The sequence below is a fragment of the Bidens hawaiensis genome, unplaced genomic scaffold (genome assembly GCF_021521415.1).
Source record: "Bidens hawaiensis isolate Kalapana, Puna unplaced genomic scaffold, B.hawaiensis_p1.1 tig00011510_1, whole genome shotgun sequence".
Lineage (NCBI taxonomy): Eukaryota > Viridiplantae > Streptophyta > Magnoliopsida > Asterales > Asteraceae > Bidens > Bidens hawaiensis.
The window spans coordinates 176,317-194,446 of record NW_027491901.1 but is presented as its reverse complement, the minus strand read 5'-3'; the positions used below and the strand labels follow the sequence as shown (position 1 = coordinate 194,446).

The 18,130-nt window shown below is 34.8% G+C and overlaps 2 protein-coding genes and 1 pseudogene across 2 annotated transcripts; 1 reads left to right on the top strand and 2 right to left on the bottom strand.

The window, feature by feature from the left end:
- Positions 1-887: 887 nt before the first annotated feature.
- Positions 888-1,533, bottom strand: LOC143538188 (dirigent protein 22 pseudogene; annotated as a pseudogene).
- A 6,496-nt stretch (positions 1,534-8,029) lies between these two features.
- On the top strand, positions 8,030-10,385 carry LOC143538187 (uncharacterized). The gene is made up of 4 exons (XM_077031794.1): positions 8,030-8,178; positions 9,070-9,188; positions 9,564-9,685; positions 9,782-10,385. The coding sequence occupies exons 1-4, from the start codon at positions 8,073-8,075 to the stop codon at positions 10,083-10,085; spliced, it is 651 nt and encodes a 216-aa protein (XP_076887909.1). The 5' UTR covers positions 8,030-8,072; the 3' UTR covers positions 10,086-10,385.
- A 601-nt stretch (positions 10,386-10,986) lies between these two features.
- LOC143538216 (uncharacterized) lies at positions 10,987-13,600 on the bottom strand. The gene is made up of 2 exons (XM_077031820.1): positions 12,324-13,600; positions 10,987-12,125 (listed from the first exon to the last, which is right to left on the bottom strand). Exons 1-2 carry the CDS (start codon positions 13,462-13,464, stop codon positions 11,017-11,019), a joined length of 2,250 nt encoding a protein of 749 aa, XP_076887935.1. The 5' UTR covers positions 13,465-13,600; the 3' UTR covers positions 10,987-11,016.
- Between the last annotated feature and the right edge of the window lie 4,530 nt (positions 13,601-18,130).

Below are 18,130 nucleotides of genomic sequence, written 5' to 3'. Positions count from 1 at the left end.
GTTACTTGACGGGTACACTTGTCGTTGTGTGAAGCTTAGTTCGGTTATTCCTTTTTTAAAGCTTAGTTGTAAATCAGTCTTTATTATTAACTTATATATATAATTTCAAACTTCTTATTGAATATGCTTGAAATTGTTATAAATGCTTCGTTGGTTATAATGCCAATAAGTTAAGGATTTGATTTACTTTAAAATAGGAATTATGAGTGTATTAATTGAACACTTTCTCAAAAGTTAATCATTTGATTTGTAATGAGGTTTCACGTGCTATTTTATTATTTAAAATTTGGTTTGATAATCTTTTTTCATATTCAACCCGAGCCGGACCGAAGGTTTTATCATATAGCGATAATCAGCCGAACCCAAAAATTCCTAACACCCATGGAAAAATAATGTGGATCCGCCACTATAATGCAGATCTGCCACTGGGTCATAGTTTTCTTTGCTAATGTACACGATAGGTTCTTATAGAGTGAACTTAATTTGGTTAACGTAATAAATGACTTAAATTATGTGTTTTATAGGTGTGAGTGTGCCGCCTTGCCGGTATAATTTAGTGTTACAAATGAAGTAACATTTGTAGACACACATAAAACACAGAAAGATCAAAGAAGCCTGTGAGCTATATTTTGTTTACCTTGGTTGCAAAATGGAAACATATACGGAATGTGAAGGGTTCTCAGAATGCATGGGCAGTCTATTGGTGGCTACGGTGTGAAGATACCCAACGGGCGTTGATCACTCGAAATCCTAGTACCCGAAGACCTTAGATCTCACCTGAAATCCCGAACCAGAGGCGCAGATAGATAGGAGACAATGAAATTAATTGGTGTAGTGTAAATGGGATATTAACTAATTGGATACAAGAACATAATGCTTTAGCCATTGAACATTAACTTAGGTTACACAATATCAGATACACAACATCAGAATGTGGGACATATGACTTTTAATTTTATTAGCCATGCATTACAGTTACATTATACCGAACCACTGCATCACCGGTTTTTGGATTATATCGCACCGTATTGGCAAGTGCATAGCCGCGAGCGAACCTAAACACCCCGCTTCCTCCAATAATAGGCATTTCCCTCACTGCATCGAGCACAGCGTTCCGCCCCATAACACTAAGTGTGCTACCATTGTATTTGCCATAAGTAAATATAAAACTCATTGCCATAGTAAGGCCAGATCATGTTTAGAAGAAAGCGCATAGAGTCCTTGAGCTCGACCCACTGATTTCGACCTGTGCTTGGTGTCCAGAGTCAGTGGGTCATCCACGATTGCCGTCATGCCAAATGCATTTTTAGCTCCGATTATTGGGATCGCGGTTTTGTGTTTTCCACTAACAATGTCATGGAAGTAGAAGTGAAGGCGGGTCATTTTTCTGGCATCCGGTGATAGTCTTGTTGTGGCGAAGTGCTCAGAGAAGGAGCCATTAGCGGTGACCACGATGGCGGAAATGAGAAATAAGTAAAGAGAAAACAGACTGAAGGTTAGGATGTGAGGTGCCATTGTGATGATAAGTGAAGAGGCAATGTTGCTATTTATGGAAAGATTTTGGCATTTGAGGTCATGCTTGCTTTCACTTTTTGTACTTTGGTTAGAGATTAAACTTCAAACATTTTTTATCAACTATTTGGATCACTGACACGTCATTGACTCACTCGATTATCGTCATTCCACTCTCAGGAACCCACCGTATTTCTTTAATGCTCCTTTTTGGGTTTTAGAATTAGCTAGGCTGATTTAACGGAATGTCAAGTACATATTATATTTCAACATATAAAAAGAAGTAGCTTTGGTTGTAAGGTTTGGCCATGAGTTTGTCACAACACAAGGAGAATAATGATTAATGTAGCAACAGTCATAATGGGACACAAGTAAAGAAATGAAAAGAAGGTGCCTTTGCTTCTGACACAAACTATAACAGTCCCAGCTTTTCTTTTTCTATAAATTTGACAACCACTTGGAAAATCACTTTTAAAAAGATGAAACAATTTCATTCTGATTTTGGTGTGATTGTAAGGTGGTAAGGGTATCCGTGTACAAGTATACAACGTTTAACTGGTAAAAGGAAAAAAAAAATATGAAACCTTTGCCCATTTTTAGTTCTTCATTAATAAAAATTATGTAAGCGTGAAGTATAAAAAATTTGTTTTCTGTATAGAGTTCATCCACCGTGCTACACACGCATAAAATGTGAAGGAATGAGAGGAATACCTCCAAATAAGAAGCTCAAGGCCCGGATCGATAATCAAATATGAATAAACAAATAACTTTTGTTTATATTAATCAGAAAATCTAACTCAAAAAACTGATTACAATATCTCAAACCCTAACTTGGTTTGACTCTTGATGAACCCTAACTTGGTTGCATCTAGATGAACCCTAACTCGGTTACATCTCATGTGTGTCTCTAGATAAACCCTAACTTGGTTGTATCTCACACCTCACATTCTATAATGTCTAACATATCTTGGTTTATATAGACTAACTTAACTTGCTAGTCAAGACATTACCAAATATAATAAAACCCTAATTCCATAGGCCCAATAGGTCCAACCAGATCACCCACACATGACGGGCCTATCAAGTTGGAAATTACTTCCATTAATCACCCCCCTAATTTCCGACCCGAAATAGGTGAATCTTTGTCTCCAAACTTGTCTTCTTCACATGTTTGATTCGAACCATGATCTTGACCTTCTTGGCTTCCACAACCATCTTGGTCTTGATCTCCCGGAACTTCTCTTGATCCATAACTGTGCTCTTTCGGCTTTCCCGAACTCGACATCTTCCGTGACCCCGTCCTCGACCATTCACTCGGTCATATGAACTCGCACAACCACTCCTTTGGTTGCACTCCTTGTCACCTAATGGAGCGAACATTAGTCTTCTTGATCTTCATAAGTTCCCAAATCGGTCCAAAATATCAAACCCATGGTCAGAACATAACTCGTTCAACTCGTATAAAAACAAACTCTAAATTAAACCCGTTTGTCCAATCCCTTGCTTCAGCCCGTTGAAAGAATATGAACAAATCAATCAGAACAACTTTTCAAAACTGAATTCGTTTGCTCGTAAACCACTTGAACTTCAAACAAAATAAATTGCTTAAAATATTATGTTTTTTCTTTGTAACCCTTCTAGGCTTCTAGCTTCCTTTGCAAGCCACTAAGCCAAGCTTTTAATCCTTTTTGAACTTTTGGCTTTTGTAACACCACCGTGACTTTTTAGCAGCCTCCTTGTTAATTAATGGCAAAACAAGAAACCCCACTTCAACAAAAGAATGCAATTAGAACCCAACCAATGTTGCTGAGCTTTCCGTTGGTTCTCCCTATTGTTGCCACCGAACAACAAATCGCCGTTACAGATCCGACTCTGACTGACCTGCTTGTGAAAAGTGACTTCAACACGGAACCCAACTTGGTGATCAAAATCCTATGGTGTCAACACTTTAGCCGTTGCAAAACCAGAACTGAACGCTAACAACCCTTGTTGCACCTCCGTACCCACGCCGCTACTCTAACGTATCAATACGCACCAAACTTGGTTCCGATATTCACCAGTTGATAGCTCCTCCTCAAGCCACCGCTCGACACCAACCAATTATCGATTTCTTGAACTTGGCTCTGATACCAATTCAAGTCTCGGATCGATAATCAAATACGAATAAACAAATAACTCTTGTTTATATTAATCAGAAAATCTAACTCAAAAAATTGATTACAATATCTCAAACCCTAACTTGGTTTGACTCTTGATGAACCCTAACTTGGTTGCATCTAGATAAACCCTAACTCGGTTACATTTCATGTGTGTTTCTAGATAAACCCTAACTTGGTTGTATCTCACACCTCACATTCTATAATGTCTAACATATCTTGGTTTATATAGACTAATCTAACTTGCTAGTCAAGACATTACCAAATATAATAAAACCCTAATTCCATAGGCCCAATAGGTCCAACCTGATCACCCACACGTGACGGGCCTATCAAGTTGGAAATTACTTCCAACAGAAGCACCATTGGCGAGATAGTGTACAAATAACATTTATTGTGCGAAGTGTACCAAGTAAAAAAGAAAGCCAATTCTTTTTTCACTATGTACATTCTAAGCATTGATTGAAAGTCCTTATGAGAATCAAGCATGATAAAAGATTGCTCCATGGCATACTTTACGAAACAAATTGAGAAATCTAGATCCTTATTTGACGAATAACAATTTGTAACCTCTTCGTTGAATTATCAAAGTTGTACGTGTATGTGTCAATGCGAATTTTTTATACCCAAAACAGTATTGCTTCCTAGATGAATTCTTAGCAAATCGGAAATAGCCTTTGAATTTTTATTTTATCTTATACTTCAAATTAAGTACTTTAAGAACATTCGGCTTGAGTGTTGTTGAATGAACCATGATCTTCCATGTTGGGTTTAATGGCTGATTTTCTATAACATCTACATTGAATCAATTAACTATGAAGCAACAAATACAATTGGGTCATACACCGGACTTGGTATCAAAATAAACAGTGAACATGTAGGTTCCCGTATTTTGAATAAATCTGTGTTGTTGAGGTGCAGAATCCAACAACTCCCAGATTTCGGATCATGGTAGCAAAATGTAAAACGAGAATTTGAAAAAGATGAAGTTGTATTCAAGAGTGCCAAGAGGCTAAACATGAAGTGCCTGTTTATAGGCTAGCCTCCTAGGTTACATGAATGCCCTAATGGACCGGGCCCAAAACATATAATAACAAATTATAAGTAAAACGACTTTTATAAATGTTCTATCAGTTACATAAATCTATGGATTAAGCCCTACAAAGCATACTATATTACAAAACAGTTTTATCGGGTTCATGATAGGATGATATATTTTTTCGACAATCAGGGAATCCATTGTTCATTTGATGAAACTTTGATGGTCAAAATGGTAAATTTATGATAAGCATGTGGCCAGAACGTAGCACGCTCTCGTTCTGGAGGAAATCAAGACCACTCTTTATGGGTGGATTAAGCACATATCTCCACATTAGGAGATTGTTTGGCAAGATTGGATTGTCTCTTGGACTGTATCTTAGCTTGAGTAGTTTGTTTTTTGGTGTATGCTTTCACTTTTCTTTTTTCTTTTCGCTTTTTAGTCTGTTTGTTCCATCCAGCTCCTAGCTGGACGCTCTTTGCTTTCTAATATAATCTGCTTTGCTGTTCAAAAAGAAAAACCTATTCAGATTCAGATAATTGCAAATTTAAATTCATAAATAGCAAACCATCACTCATAATCAGATATATCTTGACTTTAATATTAAAATATATAATTAACATATTACATAGCGTGTCGGAGTCCTAAACCCAAACGAGTATCAAATAGAATTGCTATAAAAAAATATAATAAGCAGATAACCCGTGAACAAAACGCGAGAGATGGTCGTGGATGGTTGTTAGTTGTTACGCAACATATATTAGAAGGACTTGAAATGCAATTGTTTTGTAGTATAGGGGCTTATGGTAACTCGATCAGAAACTAAAAAATCCAAACCGAGAAAGCCGAACTGAAACATAAACAACGATTTGGTTTTATGTTTTTATAAAAACCGAACTAACGTTCGGTTTTGGTTTGGCATGTAATAAAAACCGAAAAAACCAAACCGAATTGAATCGAATTCCTAAATTATATTTTATATTAAGTAATTTATAAGAATCTAATAAATATGTAACTCAAATATTTTTGGTCAAATAAATAATAGTCTATTATTTTGCTATTATTTTGCAATTAACAAAATTATTTATACATAAATTTATTACTTTTTGCCAAAAAAATTTTAAGCTCAAACCGAAAAACCGAAACCAAGACGAAAACCAAAAGGTTTCAAAAACTCAAAAAACCAACGTTTTGGTTTTTGGTTTGGTTTTAGTCGAAAACCGCACCGAACTGCACCACGCACATGCCTTGGTAAGTACAATTAGACATTATACAATAATCCCCTATACTACTAAACAATTACATTTTATGTCCCTCTAATATTTCTCAACTACCGCTTGTTAAGTAGAATTAGTCATTTTACAATAAGTCCCTATACTATTAAACAATTACGTTTCAAGTCCATCTAATATTTATTATGCAACATGATAGCGGTGGCGACGAAAGAAGGTGATGATAGGCAGTGGACGGTGGCCGCGACGGGCTGAACTTTCTATGGTGGCTAGATTATGGTGTGTGGAATTCGGATGCAGCTCCACTTACCAATAAGGTTCTTTTTCTCATCCCTCAATCATCTCTAAATTCAAAATTACATTAAAAAACACTATATTTTCTCTCTCATTTTAATTAAATAATACTATTTTTATACGTTTATCATTATCCTTCGCTCTCTTTCACTCACAACCACTTTCAACAAATATTAAAAAGTTATAGACGTGAACAGTTGTTTTTCAAATATATAAAAAAGTTATTGTATTTTCTTTCTCATCTACTCACAATACCATAAATTTTTCTCTAAATTATAAAAACTCTACACACAAAATGTGATGGTTAAGATATGAATGCTCTTATCTCTTTATTTTTTGCATTTTAACTTAAACTTTTGATAATTATGAAATAAGCAGGGATCCATAGAGTTTCGAATTTTTAAGATAAAGCTTACGTAACCTTTTTTTGTTTTACTTGTGATATATTGTTATTATTATTAATTTATTATCATAAAACCCTGAATTAAAAATTACCCATCGTCGATTCATCGAGCTAGAGATGGTCAAAAAAACAGGTTCGGGAACCGGTTTGCCGGTTTAAACCGAAAACCGGTTTTTACAAAAACCGGTTTTTTAAAAACCGGTTTGACCGGTTTACAAACCGCCGGTTTGTACTTCGGTTACAAGTTTTAGATCCAAAACCGGTTAACGAACCGGTTAATGTAAAAACCGGTTTTTTTTAAAACCGGTTATTATGAAAAAAACCGGTTATTAACCGGTTATTTTAAAAAAAAAACGGTTAACCGGTTATTAACCGGTTCTAACCGGTTTCTAAACCGGTCCTAACCGGTTAGACCGGTTAGGGTTTTGACATACAAAAACCGGTTATTAACCGGTCCGGTTTTTTTCCGGGCCAAAAAAAACCGGTCCGGTTATTCCGATTTGTGCACCTCTACATCGAGCATTCAAACCCCAGCAGCCTCCACCCTCCGGTCACCCCTACGCCGCCGCACAACGCCGGCGGCGGCTTCTTTTCAAGTTTCTTGAATAATCAATAGCTCATTAGCAGGTATGCTTACTTTACATCTTACTATTCATTTATGTTTGTTTTTTTTGTTATTGTATCGTATTTATTATGTGATGAATCTTACCCTACCCGACCCAGAAATTATGATGTCCAGCTGTATAAAATTAGAGCATCTAAAAACAAACAGGGAACCCACCGGAAAGAATTTCTGGATCCGCCACTATTGGGATGCACGCCAAGTGTTCGATAAAATACCCCAATGAGAGTCTAAAGAAAACTTGTTGGTTTTGAAGCAAAATTTAGTTGTCCCAATTGAATTGAAGTTATTATGTGTATGTAGAAGCTTTATGTCATAATTCTAAAGTGGATCATCAACTAATTTTTGGCTCTGTTACTAAAATCTTTTATTTTGAACGGAAAATTAGTGACGGACAACGAAAAAATTCGGTTTTTAACACATTTGTTAAACTGTTGAGGAAAATTGGCCTATGTATTTGATTAGGTTATCGATTGCGAGTAATGGTCAGAAATTGTATAAGCAAATGAAAGTCAGTGTTTTACTGCATTATTTTTCGTATATTGCTAAATAAGTATGTATGGTAAGTGTGTAACATTTTTATCTAGAGTTAATATATGAAAGACGTCACGGGCATATTTGTGTTATAAACTTTTTTATACGCCATAAAAGGTGTGAAAACGGACTACATAATGGTTCATGTTCTTTGCTTATGATGCAAATTCTACAAATCTACTTTAGTATGCTGACTGCAGTATAATATGTAGTTGAGTAAAAGTTAGTTTAAATCAAGAATGATAAGTTGATAACTGATATAAGCGGTCACATTGCACAGATGGACAGAAGTTTTGCTGATGAATTATATTCAGAGATCTTGGAACCAAAAAAAGTAGAATTGGATCAACCATCAGTTCATCACAATAAGCAATTGCATTTATCAGGTATAATATCCAGATTAATTACGCTCGAACTTGGCTCTGCATTGGCTAGCTTATTTTTTCTGCACATATAAGATTAATTTTTTATATCTGTACTTATTATTTTTTATATATAACATAATATGAGTATTATTTTGTTTTTATTGTAATTATATATAGCTATATTTATCATGTAATATGTATGTACTATATTTATTCAAATAATATGCTTTTTTAAGCTTGTGAAAGTAACTCAGCATGATATGAAGTTCTGGGCTTGTTTATCAAACAAACTCTTTTTTATGAGTTTGAGTTGGAACAATATGCTTAAAATAAGTAAGAATTCGTTTAGATTCAAAACATGTGCTGGACCAAAATGGATTTTGGTGAATGACTGTGATAGAATGATAGTGATACCAACTATATCCAATAATTATTTTGTTTCTTGTTTGAAATATGAAATAAGCATATAGACAGATCTGGAGCAGTAAAAGTTACAAGGTGACACTAGTTGTTTTCTGGTCAACAACATGGTTTTTGTAAAGTGATTGGATACAACCGTATGTTATCCATTGCTCAGGATTATTCTGTTTTACATACCTATTGTATTGAATTTGATTCAAGAAACCTATGCTATAAAACTAATCATATATACTGTTTATTTCATATACAAAGATGTAACAGTTTTTCTAGTCATTTTTTAGTTGTATATGTAGCTCGGGTTTGTTTAACATGAGCTCGGGTCGACTTCATTTATGCTTGGCTCGATTCGAGCTTCTAGTGAGCCGATCTCGAGTATCTCACGAGCGCGTCGGCTCGTTTACACTTCTAGGCATGCATGCATTAAATGAAGTTTAATGATCTCGAGAAAGCAATATAACTTAATCAAAATATATAATTACTGTTTGATTTTAGATGGTGAGGATGAAGATTGGTGTGAAGATGGGTCAACATTGAATGGTTCAGATGAGAAGTTTGACCAGTCATTTGACCTCGACAGAGAATGGCAAAGAAGAAAAAACCAATTTCATGCGGTATCCTTAACTCATACGCGCGCGCACACAGAACCTACACATACATATGGGTGGCAATTTATGGCATGATAAGAAGATTATCGTGTTGGTTCGATCTGTTTAATAAAACAGATTGGCTGCTAAATGTGTCGTATTCTGGTTGAACGACCCGGGGGGGGGGGGGGGGGGGGTTGGGGACACGAGCCAAGCTGCTCATGAGCTGCTAGAGATTGGCTTGCTAATAACTCATATCGAGTTGAGCTTAAATGGCCTTTTATTGAAGCTCATTTAATAAAAGAGATTGAGGAACAATTCAACCAGTCAACCCGACACGATAGACACATACATATACTGGTGGTGTATCACATTTTATGTAAACCTTAACAAATTGAACAGATTGGATACCGTGACGGCCTTATAGCAGGAAAAGAAGCTTCAGCACAACAGGGTTTCAATATTGGTTTTAAGGAATCCGTACTCGTTGGATATAACTGGGGTCTTGTTAGAGGTGTCACCGGGTACATTTCCTTTTTTATAACCAACCTGTCAATTAATAAATCATCACCTTTCTTCATTTAACATTTTTTTAACATTGTGTTTGTAACTCGGTTTAGAGCCCTAAATTGCATTCCTGATGAACTAAGAGACAAGATAATCGAATCACCCGAAATGAGAAACAAGTTCCACCAGTTGTATGAATCTGTGAATAATGTGTCAACAACCGATGCATTAAAGGCGTTTGGTGATGGTCTTATTAAAAAAGAAGTCAAACAAAATGGTCAAACAGATCGTGGTGTTCTTGATAGCTATTACAAACAGCTTCAGTCTCTTGTTTCCGAGTCCCCTGCAATCGAGGTGCAAACATGGGATAAAACAAACACTGTTTCATCAACAAACAAAGATTGTTCGCGTGAATGAGGCTTGTTTTGCTATCATGATGGAAGTGGCTTTTGTTTTGGGAGTATCTTTTATTTGTTTGTTATTACATATTTTGATAATTATAATGATACTTGTAATTTGTTAGATCACATAAGTTGTTTTATTTTTAGGGTTTTATACCTTGATAAAAGAAACCTTTTGAATTTTCTCACTTGCTGTCCTTATGGATGTCTTAATTTTACAGTCTACTGATACACTTCTGTACAGAGCATTAATCTAACATGGTGTCAAACAATAGAAACTAGGCCCGGTATAAGAGGCGGGTCGGTAAGTTAGGTTCATATACTGGTCATAAAAGATCTTGTTTTGAGTCAAAACAGGCGCTGATCACATGGGTTTGGGTTGAAACTAGAAATTGCTGGCCAAACCATAATATTAATCCAACAGGAAATTGAAAAACCGGCAATAACTCCAAAGGCAGACCGACAACGTTGACCCAATCATCGTAATTAAACCAAATGAATATGATTAAAAGAAACTATACATCTTATTTGTTAGACAGTGTCCAATCAATGTGGTGACTGGTAAGTAAACAAAGGCAAAATTGTGCGATGATAGAAGAAAACTATGAAAAAACCAAAATAAAAATGCTACAAAGACACTTGTATTACACTTAATTCATAAATATTTAGAGGCAAGAGTGCCCCAACTACAACACAACTCATACATAATACGACAAACAACACACTTAATCCAACTATAATGTACACACATGAACTTTAAATCACACATATAAGATCATAACTCTTTATCATCTAATTCTCAGCCCTGCTTTGCAGATCACAAACTGATGATTGTTATCCATGTCACCTGCACAAATCATAAAAACTATTATATCCACTGTTCTTAAGATCAAAATTTCTTTAAATTCAATCCAAACTAGTCTAAATTAGTAAAATACCCACTTATATTAGCTGCAAGCTTGCATCGGTCTCGAATTCGTGAACTCTTTCGAAACATGTTTATGTGTTTCATACCTTGGGATCAGATCAGGCATCACCTTTTCAAAAGCTTCAACAAGCAACGCGACTTTTTTCTTACGCGCTGGCGCGAGTGTTGTAACCGCTTGCTGTAAAGCAAAGTCCACCATCCATTCCTCAGCGTTCTTCCGTTCATCGATCGCCTGGTGCTTCAAATCCACTTTTTCTGCATCCGGGTCAGCTGTTTCGGGCAGGAAATTCGGTCCTCTCGGGTTGAATTCGGGCTGTTCACCCTCGGTTTCTTGGCACGGTTTCTTCCTACCTCTAAGATTAATATCTGTTTCAGATATTACTTCATCCGGATCTGATATTATTACAGGTTCCTCAGTCATCTTTGTAACAGCATCAATGGAGTTTGAATGATTGCATTCTTGTTCTGGATTATCATGGTTTTCAGTTTCATTCAACAGCTCGGTGGAAGCAATATCTTGAACTTTAATGAGAGGTTGTTCATCTTCAATAATTTGATTTATTTCCCTAGCTATGTTGTCTTCATTGCTCGTGCACGGTTCTTTCATGGGTTCCTCTGTCTGCATATTATCCGCAGCAACGGAAGCTGCGGGTACTTGCACAGTGGCAGTTTTTTTGCCATTGATGAACACAGATATGTTGAAATTTATAATGTTGTAGATGATGGTGGTGTGACACTTGGTAGTTTCATTGTTTGACTTCTCTGCAGACTCCGGGACGGTTTTTGATTGTTGTTGATTATTTTCATTTTGATCTTTGATAGGATGATTTAAATTTTGAAGATCATCTGTTTTGTTAGTTATATCTGATTCAGAAGCTGCTGCTGCTGCTGATGATGATGATGATGATGACACCTCAAGTGGATCATGATTCATATTATCTTGATCGATTTTTGTCGGCTGACACAAACTGTCTGATGCATAATCACCATCTTCATCTGACCATGCTCCCGAGCTCACACTTTTCTCATCGTACAACTCTTGATGCTTGTTATACAACTCTTGACGCACATTGTACAACTTTTGATGCTCATTGTACAACCTCTCAACACTCGTCTTCTCCATTTGATCTATAGAAAATGAAAACTCTGTTGATCAACTATATATACGGGCACGAATAATTATAAAGAAAACTTAATCAAACTACAGAAGAATAATTACGAAGAAAAACTAAATAAATCATATCTCCAATTTATCGCAAAGATAATTATATTAACTAATATATTATATCTAATATATGACTTTGTGTAACTTGAAACTATCATTACCTGAGTTAGAACAATAACGTTCCTCCCAATCGAGATCTGAGCACTCAAAATCCTGAACGCCTTTGTTTTCCATGTCATTATTGTAAACCTGGTGCACGAGGCTCTTGAATGCGTAAGGTTCAACTAACTCAGGCTTGATGCACACATCCTTATCCTGCAGTTCTACAAAAGTCCGTCCCGTGTCATCACTAAAGATATTATCCAAGAAATCTTTCTCTTCCATATCTACTTCCTCTTGAGCTAATATCACTGGCTCTTTAATAGACTTGAGCTTGATGCACACATCCTTACCCTGTATATCTACGATAGGCGGTTCTTTGTGATAGATATCAATAAAGAAATCTTTGTTTTCTTTATCTGCTTCTTCTTGAGCTAAAACCACAGGCTCCTTAATAGCGGATTTCTTAACACTAGGCTTAATTTGGCGCGGAGATAAACACCCGAGCTTAAACCCCTTTTGCGTTTTCAAAGGTCGCCGTCTTGCGGACAAGAAACACTTCAATGGTGGCACGGGAGCATGATGATGACCATTGAGTGAACAATAACTGTAAGGACATACTTTCATGGCAGAAGTCCCATCTAACTCATTCCCTCCATCATTAAGTTGCAAATAATTTGGAAACTTAGAATCTTTCAAAGTGGAAGAACATGTTGCTCTTTGAGAATCCACATCTTCACATAATATCACCTTCTTTGAAGATCTTGTAGGTTTAAAACTCGGAGTTTTGGTTAAAGTTCTTACCATCTTTAAACTTGATGTTCTTGACCCTTTATTACTAGAACATGGTTCATTTGATTTAGAACCTTTTGAACCTTTTGGGGTTGGAGTCTTGGGTGATGGTGAATATTGTTCTTTTCTTGCTTCAAAACTACTAGTGGATTTCATGTAGTTTGGTGATTGTTTTTGTGGGGGTGAAGGTGGTGTTTTCTTGTTTTTGAACGGCGTTGAGTGATCATCGGGGCGTTTGATTGATCTTGATTTCTTCATGATCTTCTTTAGCTTTTCATGGGCTTGTGATGAACATGATAATGATGGTGATGATGATAATGATGATGATGGTTTATGGTTAACCACTTTGGTATCTAATTTATGGAGATGGGATTTGATACCAATCTTGTTGGCAACCTTTCTTTGAACCATCTTCAAAGGTGAAACACTAGTAGAAGCATCAAGAAAAGAAGGCAGATTTTAGGGGAAATGTGTGTTTTTAGTGGATGTTTTGTTTGGTAATTTGGAAAATGGAAAGGTGATGGTAGTGAAGAATTTGAAATTAGATTTGAATATGTTTTAAGATAATGGATGATGGGGACTTCCACTTTGGACGGTTTGCTTGGGGCCCTCACTTTTCTTTTATCGGCTAAGAAGAAAGGCTAATTTAAAATTAAATAAATAGTTTTAATTAAATTATAGGAAGTGATATAATTATTGTACCTATAGGCTAAGGTCAGGGCTGTTTCTTGGGTAAGCTAAATGAGGCAATGGCTTTAGGCCTCCCTTTTATAGGGCCTTCATTTTAAATAAAGACTATGCATTATGAGATTTTGAAGTAGAGTTTTTTTAGATTTAGTGACTCATTGATGTGTCACAAGCTAAAGAGGATTACTCTTGTATACCATCTAGCCTTATACGCATAAAGAAAAGAAGAGAAAAAATGCCTCAAAATTTTAGTTAGTTTTAGGCCTCCGAAGACATTAAGCCGGCCCTGGCTAAGGTGTGTTTATTGTTATGATCTGATAGTTCATGATGATCTTATCTCATTAGATAAAGGTTAATAGAACAATAATTGTTAGGTGCCAAATGCTATTGAGGGGCTAATTGTAGTGTGTTGGATAGTATGAGGGTCAAATGTGTTAGTCTGTAATAATCAACATTAGGTATGCTATTTAAGCACATGGATATGGTCAATGAAGGTATCAATGATTTGAGTAAAGTTTCCTCTTTCTCTAGCATTCTTTTGTTTATCGATCTTACGCTTGATTACCAATCATTGTAACAATATGTATGCATTAGGGTTGGATTAGGTTTGTAAGAGGAACGTTTGTGGATCAAATATTTTAGAAGGATTAGGTATAAATTAGTTGAGTTTTGGTTATAAAAGAAATACAGATTAATAGGTTAGGTTTGGCTAGAGTTTTTGGTATTACATAAATCTAGTAATAGTTATGCTTATTGAGATATATTTGTTTGTCAATGATTAATCCTACAAGTCTTAAAACACATTAAATATACGAACCCTTTTATAGTTGGGCAAAATCATCCCAGTCAATGGCTCGAACCAGCATTCACACAATAATGGGTTTGCCTTTTGGTTCCTGTGTTTCATGTTGTGTGCTTTTCAATTTGACTCAGTCCAAGATCGAAATGACATAGATCAACAAGATATCAATTGCAGCTAAACGTATCATCTTTAAAGTTGTAACTTAGATCAAAGTAAAGGACTTTTTATGCAATTAACTTTTGAATAATAATGGAAGGAGAATATGACAAAATTAAATTATATTTTTTATACAAGAGATTTGTACACAAAAAAATGCACCATTATTAGCCATCATAAGCCAAACTTTATTCGTTTTTATAGTATCTAAATACCACGGGCATGCCCTTGAGATGATAGATAACAGAAGGTAGTTGTAGTGTTTCTGTTATATTTTTTAAATAAAATACTTTATGTTTAATTAATTAGTCTTATATCACTAATATTAAATTAAAAGTCTATCAATATTATTATTGTTTGTTTTTTCTTACAAATAAGATATTATTCATAAAATATAATCTTTTGGTGATGCATGAACACTTTATAACGAATTACACAATTGATTACATACACTGTCGGTGATGGTCTTAGACCCATCGCAGCCGTTTGCCACCATGGAAAAATTTGCAAATCATGCACCGACTCTGAGTTTTAAAGACAAATAAATCAAGTTAGATACCGACACTAAATCTTAAAATTGTAGTTTATTAAAAAATGTCACGTCAGCAACATGCTAACGGGTTAGGGTCTCGTGAGTTTGAGATTGATTGAAGAAAATAAGTTAAAAGTTGAGAGTGATGGTAAACATCTCGTTAATTGTGTTTCTGACCAACAAGTAAAAATTAAAATTATTTAAATCTAATAACCCTAGTTCTTAACATTAGACTAATTATTATTGCTCTACTTCATTTTTGGTAAAGTAATTATTCTAGATATTTGTATCTTTAGTAGATTAATTTCATTTGTAACACATAAAAAATAAAAAAAACTATCTTATAACACATAAAAAAAACTATTAGTTAAAAACAACTTCTATTTTATTTCATTAAACATTTAAGTTTTGCTGTATCGTTTAGCTAATCAGGATCGAATCATACACCTAGTAATTTTCTACTATAACCTCTTGAAAATCGCCTGACTAACATAAACCGCGCTCCTTGGTAAGTAAAAAAGTATCTATATTACTTTTCATATTAAACAATAAAACTTTAAAATGGCAAATTGGCAAACAAAATATCTTGTTTTGATGCATGACAACGTATGGTTTTGTTGCTTAGAATGAACGCAGGTGGTCGTGTCTTTGAAATGGTCGGCCAAAAAGGTGTTGTGGTGGTGGGTCATATGCACCAAAGGAGCCTGTGGTCAATAATGGTGGTATGCTACACGCTCCTCTCTTTTCTTTTCTTTTTGTAAAAGTTAATAACTTGAAATTCAAATATTGCATCTTCTCCAAGAAAGCCATGAAAAAGGAATCAGTGACCAATCTTTCCTTTCGTAAAGGGAAGTTGAGTTAATCTTTCTTATTTATTTTAGTTGAAACGTTGCTTTCAGGAACGACAAGATGATCAATCATACAAAGTTACAAATATGTTTAGGGAGAATTACGGATATGACTACTTTAGAGCATTCTTAATTCGTTTCCTAAAATTATGTGAGGGGATTTGTCAATTATATTATACGGTTATGAGTGATTGTGAGTAGAGGGGAGAGAAAATTTATATGGGAAAATTAAATTTAAGGTTTCACTATAGATACTATATAATTTTTTAATATTTTCATAAAAGCAGGTGTGAGTGAAAGAGAGAGAAAATATAATAATAAAGGTATAAAAAATATTATTTAATTAAACAGGAGAGAGAAAATACAGTATTTTTTTAGTGTAATTATATGATATATGTGGATATAGGGTAAGAAACGGGCTGGGAATACTAGCTATTTTCATGAAAATGATTGACTTTTTTTTTTAAATTCTCGTTTGGATGAGAATAGTTTATAATTTCTCTCTAGGACGAGAATTTTTCATATTATCTTACTGACTTGGCAAGAATGTAATAAATTATTATTATTATTATTATTATTTGGTTTTATTTTTGGGCAAGAATTAATTTTTTTTCTCTCCACGTCGGCGAGAATTGAACATTCGGCAATATTTTATTGGTGAAATAAACGTGTAAAATGATGGAGTCATGTTCATGTTTGGTCAATTGTTTAGATTGGTGATTTTCCCATATGTTTATGTAATTGGAATAGTAAAAATCGATACCGTGGCACTTAGTTTTTCTAACCTCCTACTCCTCCTATAATATATACCAATTTTTTATTTTTTAACCAAACTTAAGGGTGGTGGGGGGGTGTCACACCCCGACCAATGAAGGCGGAAACGTCGAGGCGCGACATGATTGCTCATTGCACAATGACACTATAAAGTTACAATATTTAAACAACTCATTTAAATCCATATCATCATAAATAACATAACAATTGTTCATACAAAATGCCAAATAGATAGATAAACAAATAACTTGTTCTTTCATTTTCTAATATCCTAAAGCCAAGATGATAAGTTTCTTCAAGTAATCCAATCAAGCTAACATCAAACCTGTAACATTGCATAAAATAGGGTTTGTCAACACAAAGGTTGGTGAGCAATTTTCATAATTTTGGACAATAAGTATATATAGTATGAAATCCACAACTAGTATATGAAAACAATAAATAATAGCAACAATTTAGATAATAATTCCGTCAATAAGAATACATTGACGACAATAATGAAATCGTCAATAAGAATACATTGACGACACCTTTCTATATGGGGATACCATATATACTCAGAATTAACGTATGATCATACTTTGATGAGGCTACCCGCCTTAGCATTCAAGAGGCTACCCGCCTTAGCATTCAAGGATTTGCACATAATCATGTAATGCATATAACACCAAATCGAGCATTTATTTAAGTAAACATATACAATAAGTGTTGTGGTTTAAGACTCAAGTATAAATCATTTGAATTTGAATAAGTATGCAATGCCACCCCCAAAACGAAAGATGGAAAACGGGGGATGAAAAAGTACTCACTTTAACAAGTAACTTGAAAGATAGTGTCGTGAATAATTGGAGAGATCGGTTTAACGAGCAACACCTATATTAAACGGGTCTTGTGTTAGTATGTAGTCTTGGAAGGGTTTAAAATAAAATACATGACAAATAAAGTAAATAAATAAAGTTTAGGATCTAAAATGTATATATTTGAGAAATTAAAGTAACGAGTTTTGTGAAATAAGTTTACTCGAAACCAGGTCTCGGTATTCTATTCATTTTTTTTTCTTTCTTTTTTTTTTACTCAACCTATGTTAAGTAATAATGTGGGTTAAAATGCAATATTGCAAAACCCTTGGTTATAAGAATACCAAAACGAGGTTTAAACGAGTGTTCGGGTTTGTCGGTTCGAGACTTGATAATTGACCAAGCTCAAAGTTAACTTCCCAAAATAATAATGTTATGAGATAACCCCATAAAAATCAAAATAGACTTAACCAAGTATGTA